A 15,521-nucleotide genomic window follows, 5' to 3' on the forward strand; every position below is an offset into this window, starting at 1 on the left:
CAAGTCTTGTGGCAGTGAATCCCGTAAGTTAATTGTGTTTTGGGTGAGTATTTCTTTGCTCTGTCCTGAATCTACTGCTGTAATCAATTTTGTTGGGTGTCCCTGAGTTCTAGTGGTACGGGAGATGGAGCAAAAGTTATTTCCATGCTTTCCATAACATGCAAACTCGCTGATTTTATTCTCCTAAACATTTGGCCTGGCGTGATCTGGTCCATGGGGTCGCAAAGAGTCGGACTCGACTGTGCGACTGAACAACAAAATACATTTGTAAGGTCACGTATATGAAGCGACCTGAACATTCATAAAAGTGCTATATAAAATAACTTGGCCATTCTGTATAAGCAAATTGTGCTACTTGTACCAGAATTTTATAGAGTGCTTCCTCAGTCAGGAAAGACAAAGACTGCAGAAATCTTCTAAAAAGGGCAGACTCTAGTAGGCTGCACTCACAAAAATAACACTGACTTGAAGTACTCAGACTGGCAACGGCTGTGTTTTTTCCTTCGTCTGTTCCTTACCTGACTTCACCCTTACAGGCAGCTGGAATTAGTTCACAAATTGGCTGTAATGATGGAATTTCTGAGCTGCATTATTTTTGTCAGGGTGTTCACTGGGAGAATGTCAGGGATCTAATGAAGCCCGTAATGGTAACGGCAAGAACTTTTCCCTGGGTTGGATGGCACACAGCTGACACCAGCTGAAATCTTAGGCTTTTTCTTTTTATTAAAAGAGAGTTGAAAAGTGTTTGAAAGAGGCTTTGCTCTCTATGGCGTGTACCCACCATTCCTTCGCCTCGCCATTACCTCTGGTCAAAAAGACCACTGAGGCTGCGGTCACACGGAACATTAGCCACGCGAGAGAGATGGAAGACAGGCGGATTTTCCGGGCGCGATCTCACCGGCACATCTGGGAAGCGTAGCGCTTCCGTGGCACAACCAAGGCTTCCTGCCGAAAACACGCAGCAAAAAACTAGTACCTCGGAGGTACTAGTTTCCGGAAACCGCGGGGCAAGGGCGGGCGTCTGATCGCGTTTCCGGTGGCATCCAGTGCCCGCCCATGTCCCCAAGTCTCCGTGGATGCACACACGCACCCAACGGAGCATGCGCATTCGTCGTGTACACAAAAAAGAAAACCAGTTTGCCGCACCGCGCGCTTCTTCGTTGCGCGCAGGCGTGTCCTGTGATCGGCACCTCTCCCTACCCACGGAACCTCCATGGTACCTCCACAGGTGGTCTGATCGCTTAACCGCGCGTTAGTTTGCCCCGGGGCAAACAGCCACACTTCCCCCCGCAGTTTCCTGCCTGTGTGACCGGAGCCGTAGTTTGCCTTTTTGAAACAATGGAAAACCTTACAAAATCTGTTTGCCACTGTCAAAAGCACCATTAGCAATGATCCCGGTTTCAAACCGTTTCTAGCTCTCTGAAAGCACACCCTGACAGGGTAGAAAGATGGCATTGTTGTTGTTCAGTCGCACAGTCGAGTCCGACTCTTCGCGACCCCATGGACCAGATCACGCCAGGCCCTCATGTCTTCAGCCATCCTCTGAAGTTTCCTCAACTTCATGTTCGTTGCATCTATGACACTGTCTAACCATCCCATCCTTTCCCGTCCCCGTCTTCTTGGCCTTCAGTCTTTCCCAGCATCAGGGTCTTCTCCAGTGAGTGCTCCCTTCTCATTGGGTGGCCAAAGTCTTTGAGCTTCAGTTTCATTATCTGGCCTTCCAGGGAACAGTCAGGGTTGATTTCTTTTAGGATGGACTGATTTGATCTTCTTGCAGTCCAAGGGACTTTCAAGAGTCTTCTCCAGCACCATAGTTCAAAAGAATCTATTCTTCGGCGTTAAGATGTTTTAAATAAATAAATAATAACATGTTTTACCCCATTATTCCCCTGTCTCGCTCTCCTTTTCCCCCTGTTGCCCCTCCCTTCAAGCTTAAATTTTAAGCTTTTTAGGGCAAGACAGTTTCCTGTTTGCCTGTTATTCTGTGATGGTACCTGGCGAGAGTCCCTTTTAAGTCCCTTCACCTTGCCAGCCACCATTCCCGGAGATGCCACTTTCCTGCCTTCCCCATCCCACTAGGGATTCCATGGAAATAATGTTGGGGTGTAGAATTTTGGCTTGGATTTTGGTTATGGGATAGAATTTGGCCTATGGCTAATAACGGCAACGCCTGGTAAACTCAACGGAGGTGAGATGGCTTTTCTTTTTAACACTGAACAAGAACAATACTAACAGGTAAGAAAACACTAACAGGTAAGGACTAACTAACAGGTTAGAAAATACTAACAGGTAAGAAAACTGAACAATACTAACAAACTTTTCCAGGCCAGCTTTAATAACCTTGTGACACATAAGCACAAAATACATTTATTGATTGACGTTGTTCACAACCCGCCTTCCTCGTGGAGACTTGAAGCCGCTGCTACCTTGCAAGGCTTTCTTCACTGACAGCACAGTCCCAAGCAGGTCTACAGCCTTGACTTCAGTGGACAGAGCTCTGCTTAGGACTGCACTGAAAGTTATCTGGATTAATGGAAAAATCTGATCCCTGGTACAACTCCTCATCCCACTCTCCTGCCAGGCTAAGAGGTTCGACTAGCCACTCTCCTCTCCATCTGGCCACTTCCAACCAGGGTTCCCACTAACTTGCGCTAAGGTGCACTAGCGCAGGCATTTACGGCCCTTGGCGCAGAAATTTTAATCTCAGCGCAGGACGAAGGGTCAGTGGAGTGGGTGGCCCTGCCCTCCAGCTCAGCCACAGCCTGCAGGCATTAGAAAGAGTGGCCGGTCCTGGCAGGCCCCCTTCAGCCTGTGGCCAAGGATGCTCCTGCCCACCGCCTGGTCTGTGCTGTCGTCCACCTGGCCGTCTGAGCTGCCTGCCGCCTCGTCCCGCCACTGCCATGCTCAGCCATCCAAGCTATCAGCCAGTGAGTCCCTGGGAAAGATCGAGGTCTGGGGTGGGAGACGGTTAGTGGGGCCAGGGGGGTTGTACAACCCCAGGGCCCAGGCTGCGCTCGGGAGCCAGCAGGTGGAGCTGGGGACACTCTTGGAAGAATCATAAAGGTCCAGGGTAGCGGGGCCTGGGGTATTATGTGTGTGTGTGATTGAGGCAGCATGTGTGTGTGTGAGAGAGAGAGAGCGTGCAGCAGGCATGGGGGGCAGGCCTAGCCTGCACTTGTCTGTGTGAGAGAGTGGCAGGGATGGAGGTGAGGGAGGCCCCGGCCCATGCCTGTGTGTGACTGTGTGCATATGTGTGTGTGTGTGTGTGAGAGAGAGAGAGGCAGGGATGGGGGTGGGGGGCAGGTCTGGCCCGCACCTGTCTGTGTGACAGAGGGCCTCCCAGCCGCTGCCATGGGAGGGAGCGGGGCCCCTCTTTCTTTTTTTCTTTCTTTCTTTCTTTCTTTCTTTCTTTCTTTCTTTCTTTCTTTCTCTCTCTCTCTCTCTCTCTCTCTCTCTCTCTCTCTCTCTCTCTCTCTCGTGTAATGCTTAAGAGCGCAGACTCTAATCTGGGAGAACCGGGTTTGATTCCCCACTCCTCCACTTGCACCTGGCTGGATGACCTTGGGCAAGCCATAACTCTGGCACAGCTGTTCTTGAAAAAGAGCAGTTTCTGTCAAGAGCTCTCTCAGCCCCACCTACCTCACAGGGTGTCTGTTGTGGGGAGGGGAAGGGAAAGGAGTTTGTAAGCCGCTCTGAGACACCTTTGGGTGGTGAAGGGCAGGGTATAAATCCAATCTCTTCTTCTCCTTCCTTCCTTCCTTCCTTCCTTCCTTCCTTCCTTCCCTTTCCTTTCCTTTCCTTCCTTCCTTCTTTCTTTCCTGAAAGCTGAGAATTCCGAGATCATGCTACACCTACTGTTACAATGGTAAACTTGATATAATGATATTCCAGGGCTGATTTTAGAATAAAAAGGTTTCCCTCTGGCAGGGGGAGGAAACGGCTGCTATGGGGACAGGGTCTGGGAAAACGGCTGCCATGCAAGCCAGGAAATCCATTCAGGCTTTACTGAGATTCGTCCCAAAATCTTGGAGCAGAAGAAGGTTTGAGAAAGATCAGAGAAAAACCAGACAAGTCCCCTGCTGTGGGGAAGCAGGAAGGAACCCTCCTTCCCAAAATCACTGAACTTGGGGCAGATCACCTGTGTGAAAAACCCCAGGGAGAAGACAGACACAACATCTTCAGTTGCAAGATCTCTCACTCTCTCTGGGGACCTGACGCAAGGTAGATGATTTGCGGTCTGTAGCAGCTCTTATGTTGCTTACTAGGATAGGCTCCTAAGTTCAATTTCCTTTCACGTGACAGGTGCCAGCCAGTTGCCTTCCCTTACACTTGCCTGATGCTGAAATGCGTCCTGTCAATTAGTTACTGGCCCACCCATCAGAGTTCTGCAAACAAGCTGCATGACTTACTAGAACAGTTACCTTTCTTTAGCAATACCACCGTAGCATCACAGTTACTGTTGTCATCAATCTCGGTGTTGTTTGCTAATCCGTTCACCATATTCGTAGCATTCTTTGTTCTTCTTTCGAACAGGTGCTGTAGGCAGGCATTAAACCTATGCAAAGGACACAGAATTCCATCTGAACAGCTGTCTCCACAGAGGCCGTGATCACACACGAGCGAAATAATCCACTTTCAATCCACCTTCAGAGCACTTTCCAACTGGATTTTACTGTGTGAACGGGCAAGATCCATTTGAAAGTGCATTGAAAGTGGATTATTTAAGGGGGGGGGGGTGATCGCGGCCGGAGTAATCTTTATAAACCTTCCTTCATCAAGTTGGTGCTTGACACCTTAAAGAACCCTACCATTATCAGCAGTATAATTCTAACAAGAACAACAACAATATGTAATTTGGCCCTCCAAAATGCATGTAACATAATACTGTTGAACAGTTATCTAGGTGCAAAGAAAGACATAAAAATTTAAAGGACTGCAGAGGTATTCTGAAAGCACTTTCCTTGCTCTGAAAACATGCATCTCTTTTAACAGAAACACGCTCTAGAAGAAAAAAAATAAACAGTTCTGCAAGATCCCTGCATGCAGAAGCGAGGTCAACTACAGAAGGTGTCTACTGGATAAGACCTGTGACGTCACCAACATATTTTCTCCCACAAATCGTGTACCAATCTGCAGCTGCTATGCGGTTGCATGACAGGGGAAGGGAGACATAAAGAACAAGGGTTACTATGCTCTGACTTCCTTTACAGTCGTTTTTGTGGGTAGAGTATTGTCAAGTCCCAGCGGATTTATGGCACCCCTCGTAGGGTTTTTCAAGTTAAGATTGCCCTTGCCTGCCTCTGTACAGCAACCCTGGACTTCCTTGGTGGTCTCCCATCCAAGTACTGACCAGAGCTGACCCTGCTTAGCTTTTGAGATCTAACGAGATCGGGCCACCCTTGGGCCACTCAGGTCATTTTTACTCTGGCTTAATGGACGAATGAAACTGCCCCGTGGGGTTAGATCCAGGTGGTCAGCCGTGTTGGTTTGAAGCAGCAGAACAAATTTAAAGTCCCGTGGGGGCACCTTTAACGCCAACAAAGGTTTATTCAAGGTATGAGCTTTCATGTGCAAGGCACACTTTTTCAAATAACTCCCCAGGACTCAACAGGGATATTGGGTTTTTTTATCTCATTACATATACTAACTCATTCAGACCTCATTCAGACCTCACATATCAGCAAGAAGGACTATAAATCTTCCGTATTTTAGTGTTTTTCTTTTTCAATAGACTATTGTCTATTAGAATACTGAATGTAATGCCAGGAAGAATGGGATGTTTTGCTGACATGACCCTGCATCCACCTGAAAAAGTCATCTTCACGCCTGGGAGGACAGAATGGAGATTCTCGGTTTGCTCCCCACAATTAGAAAAGACACCTTTGGACATTTATCTGCTATTTGGACATATGTATTGCTTTATAGCTGGTGACCTTATAACCTTAGCTTGTTATTTTGGACTTTGCGTATCTTAAACATCATCATGTTACATGTTAATTTTTTCCTGTCTATAAGTTTGAACCTTACACATCATTCCAATGTATTTCTCAAAAGCCAGTCAAATCCAACTCTAGGGGGTGGTGCACATCTCAGTTTCCAAGCCGAAGGGCCAGCGCTATCCAAAGACACTTCCATGGTCATGTGGCCAGTATGACTAAATGCCGAGGCGCACAGAACGCTGTTCCCTTCCCACCGAAACGGTACCTATTTATCTACTTGCAATTTCTTGCTTTCAAACTGCTCAGCTGGCAGGAGCTGGGGCCAGAGACGGGAGCTCACTCCACCACATGGCACTCGGGTCTCGAACTGCTGAACTACAGACCTTCCGGTCTGCAGCTCAGCGTCTTCACCTCTGAGCTACCGCAGCCCTTCAACGGGAGTGAGCAGGACACATATATATTAACAGGGTGTTTCTTTTTTATTTTATTTAAAAATTTTATTAAATATTAAAAATTGTAACATATACAACAATTTATGTAATAAGTGGTTCAGAGTAAGTAATTTGTAAGTAAAGGCATTTTGAGAAAAAAACTGCAGTACGCATAATGAGGAGTAAATGATACTTTGTACATTAAGAAGTAATAATACAAGTGTTTAACTTGAAAATACCTTACAATCAAGATTAACTATTACTAGTGGTTGTGTAGAAGTTCTTTAAAGATAGGTGTGATGTTCTATTAAGAAATTTTTAATTGATCTTACTATATGAAAACCATGAGCCAGTTGTGACTGAGCAATTTGCTATGATATGGATTTTCAGAACCATTCCAAATAATCTTTCCAAGATGGAGGTATGTATTCCTCTTCTGATAAATAAGACAGAATTGGAAACCACTTTGCACTGAACGTCTTAGTTGAGTTATTTTTCATGTGTAATTACTAGTTTTGTTAGTTATACTTTCTAGGACATATTGGTCCCATAATTTCCTGAACCAAGTTTGGATGTCAGGGATATTCTTATCCTTCCACATTGAAGCTATAGAGACTCTGGCGGCGTATAACATTGTTTCTAGTGTGCTCTTATAGTGGTGTTTAACAGGGTGTTTCAAAGAGAAGGAATAAGAGCTGAACTGATGGTCCGTATGTGCATACTGGCCCCATTCTTGCCTTGTGTGCTCCTTCCCATATGAAAGCGAGGCCTCAGGAAGCAGCTCAGAACCTTCACACGCAAGAAACGAGGCCAGGAGCGATACACCGCTCTGCACCCTCCAGCACAGCCGCTAAGTTGCTTCAGTTCCTGGTTGGGCTAGGATTTGCTCAGGACACCAGGAGGCGCCAGACTGGTCCGGGTCTTGTTTCCTAGTGTGCCACGCTTCCTTCTTTGGACCGTCGTCCACTGCAGCTGTTGGGAGCCGTGGGGCAAAGTGATGGAGCAGGGCAGCCCCCTGGGGATTAGGTGGCTACATGAGCAAGACGATGACAAGGCACCAGAGTCCCGAGGAGGGATTCCTGGCTGTCACGGTCCCGTTCCCTTCATTCCACCAAGGCTGCACGTCTGCTAATGTAACTGAGGCCAACGGGGGTGTGGTGGTTAGGAGGGCAGACTCTAATCTGGGAGAACCGGGTTTGATTCCCCGCTCCTCCACATGCAGCTGCTGGTGTGACTTTGGGCCAGCCACAAGTTCTCGCAGAGTTGTCCTCTCAGGGGCAGTTCTCGAGAGAGCTCTCTCAGCCCCGCCTACCTCACAGGGTGCCTGTTGTGGGGAGGGGAAGGGAAAGGAGATGGTAAGATGCTCTGAGACTCCTTTGGGTAGTGAAGGGCGGGGGTATAAATCCAGTCTCCTCCTCCTCCTCCTTTCTCTGAGGCCATATTACAAGTTTTTTCAGCTGACTTGGCACTGAGACAGGTGATCCAGGGAGCTACTGCGACTTCACCTGGTCCTAGGGCCTTCTTGTCTTCTGATAAAAGTACACATGCCATCTCCTCTTTCCCCACACTCTGCCTCTGGAGTCTGACTTTTTTCTTTAGCCCGTCTCAACTATGCTGTTTTCTTCTGCTTTCTGGATAATCAGTCTCTTTCCCGTCCCCAGCTTTGGAACTCCTCATCTGATCTGCCAAGCAAAGGGACAAATTGACGGCTTCTCTATCCACCCCCCCCTTCCTTTTCCTGTTTGCTCCCTGATTATCTGGGGGACCAGAGCTGCTCCAACCAGGCAAAAATGGGTGGTTTTGTGATCCCATCAAATTAAATAATTAAATAACGCGTCTTTAACAGAAAGTAGACGTTCATACTTATTTTAAAGGAATGCAGACCGGTTCCCTTGGCTTCCTAAGTCATGTGATTACAGTAAAGGTAAAGGTAAAGGTCTCCCTTGCTCGAAAGCCAGTCGAGTCCGACTCTAGGGTTGCGGTGCTCATCTCCGTTTCCAAGCCGAAGAGCCAGCGCTGTCCGAAGACGTTTCCGTGGTCATGTGGCCGGCATGACTAAACACCAAACAACGCTGTTCCCTTCCCACCGAAGTGGTCCCTATTTATCTACTTGCAATTTCTTGCTTTCGAACTGCTAGGTTGGCAGGAGCTGGAACTAGAGACGGGAGCTCACTCCGTCATGCGGCAACCCGGGTCTTGAACTGCTGAACTACCGACCTTCCACAGCCTGCAGTTCAGCGTCTTAACCACTTGAGCCACCGCAGCTCCCGTGATTACAGTAACAACTGTTAATTCAGATGTAACAAAATGGATGATCGATTTGGTTTTATTAATTTAAAAAAACAAAAAACAGACCACCGCAGGCAACACACCTTCTCTTTGTCCCGATTTCTTATTCTACTGGAATTTTCTAAATCAGCATTAAAACTTGGAACGGTAAACAGACAAGGATATATTGCACTTACTTCATGATGACGATGTAGAAGACGTACATCATCACTAGAATTAAGGACTCCCACCTGCAACCAAACCGGGAAGAAAAGAAAGCCAAGTAAGGGGCAGGACTCCATGGGACTGAAGGGGATCCTTCCCCAAATGACCTCTGCCCAGGCCTGCCTACTCTCCCGAGGCCCAGGCTGAGATTCTGTATTTTTTCATGTGTGTGCGTGCGTGCGCGCGCACACACCTGGATGTCACGGCGACCTCTGGAGACTGACCCCTACTGGGGTCCTGGAGGATATTCAGAGAGGTGGCTGAATGAAGCCTGTCCCCGCCTCCCGACTGCTGGTATTCCATGGAGGTCTCCCATCCAACCATTTGTCAGGGTCGGCCCTGCTTAGCTTCTGAGATCTGGGAAGATCAGGCTTGCCTGGGCTATCCAGTTCAGGGTCACACAGACTGAGATTCAAGGGGCGGAGCCTGAAAGCTAAGGTGTGGTAGCTAGCAATAAGGTTGCTGAGTCTCAGACATGGCCTCGGAACTCAATTTCTGGGGCTTATTCTCACGGTGGCCGGTTGAGGTCTCAGGGGCATCATCAGCCACCCCACAGACCTCTTCTATGACTTCTGCGCATGCCTCCTAGCAGGGGTCATTTCCTGCAGGAGCGCACAGGAGCGGAGCTCCGGCAGTAAAGAGCCCAGGAGGCGGGCACATGCAACAAGCCACACCCCCTGCTCCCAGCAGCCCTCTGTCAGAGTAAGAAGCAGCCAGGTAAATTGAAGAGCCCCCCGCTGGCCCCCCGGTCCAAAACAGTCCAGTGGCACCTTTAAGACTAAGTTTTATTCAGGCACAAGCTCTCCCTCCTCTGCGAGGACAGATCTGCACGTTCCACCCCCCACCCCCCAATAGCTAGCAATCCAAAACAGTCCAGTGGAGCCTGACCGGTGGGTGTTGCCTTCTGACACACTTCCGGTGATGTCAGGGGGTGTGGCACATGCAAATGAGTTATGCTAATGAGTTATGCTAATGAGCTCCTGCACCTCTTTTTCTACGAAATGACCCCTGCCTCCTAGTGGGAACCACGGGCACTGGAGATGGGAAGCGGTAATCCGGCCCCAATGCTTCAAGTTCACTTTTATGTTCAGCATAACATTAATTTCCCCGTTGTCTTCTGAATGCTTTATTCTCTGACCAGGACTACACACCACCACAGCTACCATACAGTACAATTTCTAGCGGTTTATGGAGACACTACCCTTACTACTGCCAGGGCTCTACTGGTAGCAGGAGCTCCTTTGCATATTAGGCCACACCCCCTAGTGTAGCCAATCCTCCAAGAGCTGACAGAGCTCTTCTTACTGGGGCTACTGTAAGCTCTTGGAGGATTGGCTACACTAGGGGGGTGTGGCCTAATATGCAAAGGAGCTCCTGCTACCAGTAGAGCCTTGATTACTGCTATTTACTCAATCCTGCCTACGGGCCCCACCAAGCCCCTCCTTGAAGATTTGGGATGCTGGGTAACTGGCGACAGTATCACTGGCACATGAGAGGGGGTGTGTACGTGAAGCTGCTGTATACTGAGTCAGACTATTGGTTCATCAACCTCTGACTTGTCTTGTCTACTCTGACTGGCAGTGGTTCTCCAGGATCTCACGCTGAGGTCCTTCACGTCACTGAATGCCTGGCCCTTTTACCTGGAGATGCCGGGGACTGAACCAGGGACCTCTTGCATGAAAAGCCAATCCTCTAGAACTGAGCCACCGCCTTTCCCCATAGTGGATCCCAGTGGCAGCCCCGTAGCTAAGGACTTTTTAGGGAGGGGGCCTGGGGGGCCCACCTGCTAATTCAATCAAAGGCTCCAGGGCAAGGGCTGCAGCAGCCACAGCCTCTGGGTCCAGCTCCCCACCCCCCCAAGGAGCCCCAGTGCCTCTTCCCGAGGCACAGCTCCAGGGACAGCCTCTGAAATCACTGCCCTTGTCCTCCCTGCCAACAGGCTGACAGGGGGAGCTGGGGTAGGGGAGCCGAGGCTCAGGAAGGGGCCCCATAAAAACTGCTAGGGGGCTGGGCCACACGTTAGCTACGGGCCTGCCCAGTGGGGTAGGGGAGACAGTTGTGGTGCCTACATGGGGTGCAGTGGCGGACCTACAATTTTTGGGACCATGAAGCTTGAACTGCTATGGGAGTCCTTTCTCAACCAGCAACACCAGGGCAGCATCCAACAACAGGTATTAGAGCATATTCTAAGGTCAATATCGAGTACTTCAACCCATTGGCTTATGTAAAGTAAAGGTAAAGGTTCCCTTGCTCGAAAGCCAGTCGAGTCCGACTCTAGGGTTGCGGTGCTCATCTCCGTTTCCAAGCCGAAGAGCCAGCGCTGTCCAAAGACGTTTCCGTGGTCATGACTAAAAACCAAGGCGCACGGAACGCTGTTCCCTTCCCACCGAAGTGGTACCTATTTATCTACTTGCAATTTCTTGCTTTCGAACTGCTAGGCTGGCAGGAGCTGGAACTAGATTCTGACACTAAAATAGCCTTATTTTAATAACAAACACTTTAAAAACGCCATCAACTTTTGTTGAAAAATTCACTCATTTTAAAAAAAGTTGCCTCAGGGCCCCTCCAGGATTAAGGGCCTTGAAGTTTAAGCTTGATGAGTTTCATGGTAGATCCGTCCCTGATGGGGTGGGAGTTGGCACCTATTCGGTCGGAGGAGAAGCCTGGTTTTGACTGATGGACAAGGTGGGTGTGAAGTGAACAGAAGTTCTCAAGTTAAGCAGCAAACAGCTGCCCCTTCATCCTGGCCTCGCTTCCCTTCCCCTGATGACCTTAGAAGGGAGCGAAGAGCCTGAAACTTGAGGTACGGCTCCGAGGACTTGGCCGGGGAGTTCGCCTGCTTCCCGCATGCGATTAATCCCAATGGAAGCTTCAAGCCCGCAGAACAGCTTAGCGGGAATCTATGGAGAACTGCACCCAAATCCAGTTCGTGCGTCTCACACAACCACCAACGAGGCCGGTTCCTTCTCTCTGCTCGCCAGGAATCCTAGATTGATCTAAGCCCTCCATCATGTGCATTCTTAGACGCGACACAATAAAGGTTGCAATGTGACGCGACACAATAAAGGTTGCAATGTGAACCTTAAGGGAGTTATGGGATGGTTGTGAATGGTTGTGTGAGTGCATATGTGTATGGCTGTAGATCACTGAAATGATTGCACCTTTAATTTCGTTGTACTGTGTACAATGACAATAAAGTAGATGATGATGATGATGATGATGATGATGATGATGATGATGATGATGATGATGATGATGATGATGAAGATGAACACTAAGGGCTTAACCAGACGAGATGCGGGAGATCTGTGATTGGTTCTCCCATCTTTTAATTTATTTTAAAAGCATCTGTGAGGGCTGAGGTCCAGAAGCTCAAGGGGGTGTGTGTGTTAACTTTTCCTTCCTGTGCTGTCGCCTGGACAGAAGTCCCCCTCACTCTGCAGTAGCTATCTGGCCCCAAAGGGCAAGGAACCCATCGTTGCCCCCACCACCACCACAGCTAACAGAAATCCTCGTTCATTCTCCTGCTCTCTCCCAGAAATCCCTTTCTGCTCTCTACATGAGACTTGAGTACAGACCTTGCATGGATACCAGAGAGGATTTCCATGGGCAGAAGGGGGAAGGGTTTTTGGCAATATCCCCCTCCCAGTTCTGACCTCTGACTCCCCCTTGCAGTCCTGGGGGGGGGGTCCCCTTTCCCTCAGGAGCAGCATTTGAGGAGGGAGGAGGAGCGGAAGTTGTGCTCCATTGACAGGAAGTGCTTCTGTTCAGGGACATCTTTGGAGGATCCAAGTGAATCGCTTTCCAGAGGCCGAAGACTGGGCAACAGCGGTGTCACTGCATACTGGTACACACCCTCACTTTCCCCCCCACCCCACCAGCCTCTCTACTTGAAGAGGGTTGGGCAGTTTGCCGTAGTGTTTCAAAAACCTGCCTGACCTGTCGAAGCAGAGAGCCATAGGGGAAGTCAAAGTCTTTCGACAAGACAGTGCTGATCACTGATCCTGGCACTTGTGGAATTACAGCCAGGATGACTTACTACGGGGAGGCTATTCTTAGCAACATCCCTGCAGTGACCGTAACATGCTGTCGGGCTGTTAAACCCACAGTAATAGCCGTAGGAGAACACTTAAGTCTTTTCATTTTGACAGCTTTCTTTTCTTTCTTTCGCTGCTGTCGTCTCAGAAGTATGCTTGTTCACAAAGGGCTGTCGCATTCACACACACAGCTTGTTTTTACAAGCCCTGTGCCTTCAGCGGAGGCCTGCGTGGGTGTGCAAGACCTCGCTGACCAGAAAGTGCTAGAAAAGTACACTTTCCTCCTCCACAAAGATTTAGAAATGCCACCCTTCCGATTAGGGATCCCTGCAGAGAAACACATTTTGGGCCCTGAACTGCTCAGCAAAGCTTTTGTTTCCCGACAGCGGTACGTACACTTACCAGTAAACTCTTTCATCATAAATAAACTGTGGAGAAAATGTAGAAATGTACATTAGCATATGAGGTTGTCCATAAAGCATCGTTCCCTACTACAGACACCCCAGCCCGATATTTCACACATTTCATGAGACCCTGGCTTTCCTATTTGACACATATAACATATAGATAATGCATAGAGACTTTTATCATAAGCAACAGATTTTTTTTGTTAAAGTAACAAATACAGGAAGTTCACTGAAAATAGAAGAAGAGAAATAGAAATGTATTTGCATTTAGCCATAAGCCATTACAAACCAAGGATTAGAGTAAAATTGAAAATATAATAAAACCATACAATCAGAACAAAATTGAGTCAAAAGGTGTCTGCTAAGATCAATATAGGTCCCGATCACACGCAGAAGTTGCCGCGGGATACTCACGGATGCCGTGCGGGTTTTATGGGTGCGATCAAACGGGCACATCTGGCAAGCGTTGTGTACCCGTAGCCAACCTGTCCCGTCCGGCCAAAGATCCGGAGTTAAAATGTACCTGTGAAAATCCACTACCAAAAGCTTGCGATGGGCCGCAGATGGACCTCCTCCGTCTGATTGCTCCAGTGCGCTCTTTCTTGTCGTGTTGAAGCGCGCCAGAAACACGCGCCGCCAGAAACAACCCCGGTCCGCCACCGCAGCGTCAGATCAGGTAGTGGCGGATTAAATTGCGGCAGCACAAATAGTCACGCCTCCCCCCGGCATTATCTGGCCCATGTGACCTGGGCCATAAATTAGTTCCCATAAGAACAGCGTTAGCCCGTATTTTCTTTGCAGCCAAAGTATATAAAAACATTCTATAGGATATGTTGGCAGCGAAATCAGCTAACAAGAATACAATCTTCTCAGAATCTGAGTAGAAACGTAAGTCTGATCAAATTCTGGAGATAAATTTTGACCTAGGTTGGGCATACATCGGGCATTCAGGAATATAATGGGGAAGATCCTCGATAACAGAAGAGCCACAAATAAAAAAGCTCTGTTCCTCAGGTGTTCTATTGTTTGTTGTTCAGTCGCACAGTCGAGTCTGACTCTTCGTGACCCCATGTACCAGTTCACGCCAGGCCCTCCTGCCTTCCGCCGTCCTCTGAAGTTGGCTCAACTTCATGTTCGTTGCATCTATGACACTGTCTAACCATCTCATCCTTTGCCGTCCCCGTCTTCTTTGACCTTCAATCTTTCCCAGCATCAGGGTCTTCTCCAGTGAGTGCTCCCTTCTCATTGGGTAGCCAAAGTATTTGAGCTTCAGTTTCATTATCTGGCCTTCCAGGGAACAGTCAGGGTTGATTTCTTTTAGGATTGACTGATTTGATCTTCTTGCAGTCCAAGGAACTCTCAAGAGTCTTCTCCAGCACCATAGTTCAAAAGAATCTATTCTTCGGCGCTCGGCCTTCCTTCTAGTCCAACTCTCGCAGCCATACATGACTACTGGGAATACCATTGCTTTGACCATGCGGACTTTTGTTGGCAGGGTGATGTCTCTACTTTTTATCATGCTGTTTAGGTTCGCCATCGCTTTCCTCCCAAGGAGCAGGCGTCTTTTAATTTCATGGCTGCTGTCACCGTCTGCGGTGATCTGGGCTCCCAGGAACGTGAAGTCTGTCACTACTTCCACGACTTCCCCTTCTATTTGCCAAGGAATGATGGGGCCGGATGCCATGATCTTAGTTTTTTTTATGTTGAGCTTCAAGCCCACTTTTGCGCTCTCCTCTTTCACCCTGAGCAAGAGGCTCTTTAGGTCCTCTTCACTTTCTGCCATTAGAGTGGTATCGTCTGCATATCTGAGGTTGTTGATCTTTCCCCCAGCAATCTTTATTCCCGCTTGTGATTCATCCAGGCCAGCCGTTAGTAAAGATAAAAGCACATGCTTCTAAGCCCTGACATCTGTTACTTCCAGATTGTGCTGTTTCAGCTACAGTCAATGCAACAACCAGGACTGTCTCTAACACTCCAGCAACCTCGATAAACTGTCACTTGCTGTGCTGGCAAGTGGCACGAGGAAGACCTGAACTCTTCACTTTCACGGTAGGGCTTCTCGTCCGCTCTCCTGCAAAACGGCCGGTGTTTAGAACAGGGTAGGATTTGCACTTGGGCCTCCTACTCACAGATATTCTGCTATACGTCGCCCCACTTCTCCACCGATGTATGCTGTGTTGGTCAAATGACTGTAACCCTACTGCTTTTGAAAGA

General features: G+C 48.5%; 1 protein-coding gene across 2 annotated transcripts in view; it reads right to left on the reverse strand.

The window, feature by feature from the left end:
* SLC24A3 (solute carrier family 24 (sodium/potassium/calcium exchanger), member 3) overlaps window positions 1-15,521 on the reverse strand; it is a 90,161-nt gene that overhangs the window by 28,743 nt on the left and 45,897 nt on the right. Inside the window, exons 6-8 of one of the 2 annotated variants that reach the window (XM_015406004.1) lie at window positions 13,303-13,328; window positions 8,836-8,889; window positions 4,422-4,555 (exon numbers count right to left, since the gene is read on the reverse strand). In XM_015406004.1, the coding sequence (XP_015261490.1) occupies window positions 4,422-4,555; window positions 8,836-8,889; window positions 13,303-13,328 (214 nt within the window). Of the gene's footprint in view, window positions 1-4,409; window positions 4,556-8,835; window positions 8,890-13,302; window positions 13,329-15,521 lie in introns of both variants that reach the window. The other variant, XM_015406003.1, reaches the window with a different exon arrangement.

This window comes from Gekko japonicus, unplaced genomic scaffold (assembly GCF_001447785.1).
Source record: "Gekko japonicus isolate JY-2015 unplaced genomic scaffold, Gekko_japonicus_V1.1 scaffold388, whole genome shotgun sequence".
NCBI lineage: Eukaryota > Metazoa > Chordata > Lepidosauria > Squamata > Gekkonidae > Gekko > Gekko japonicus.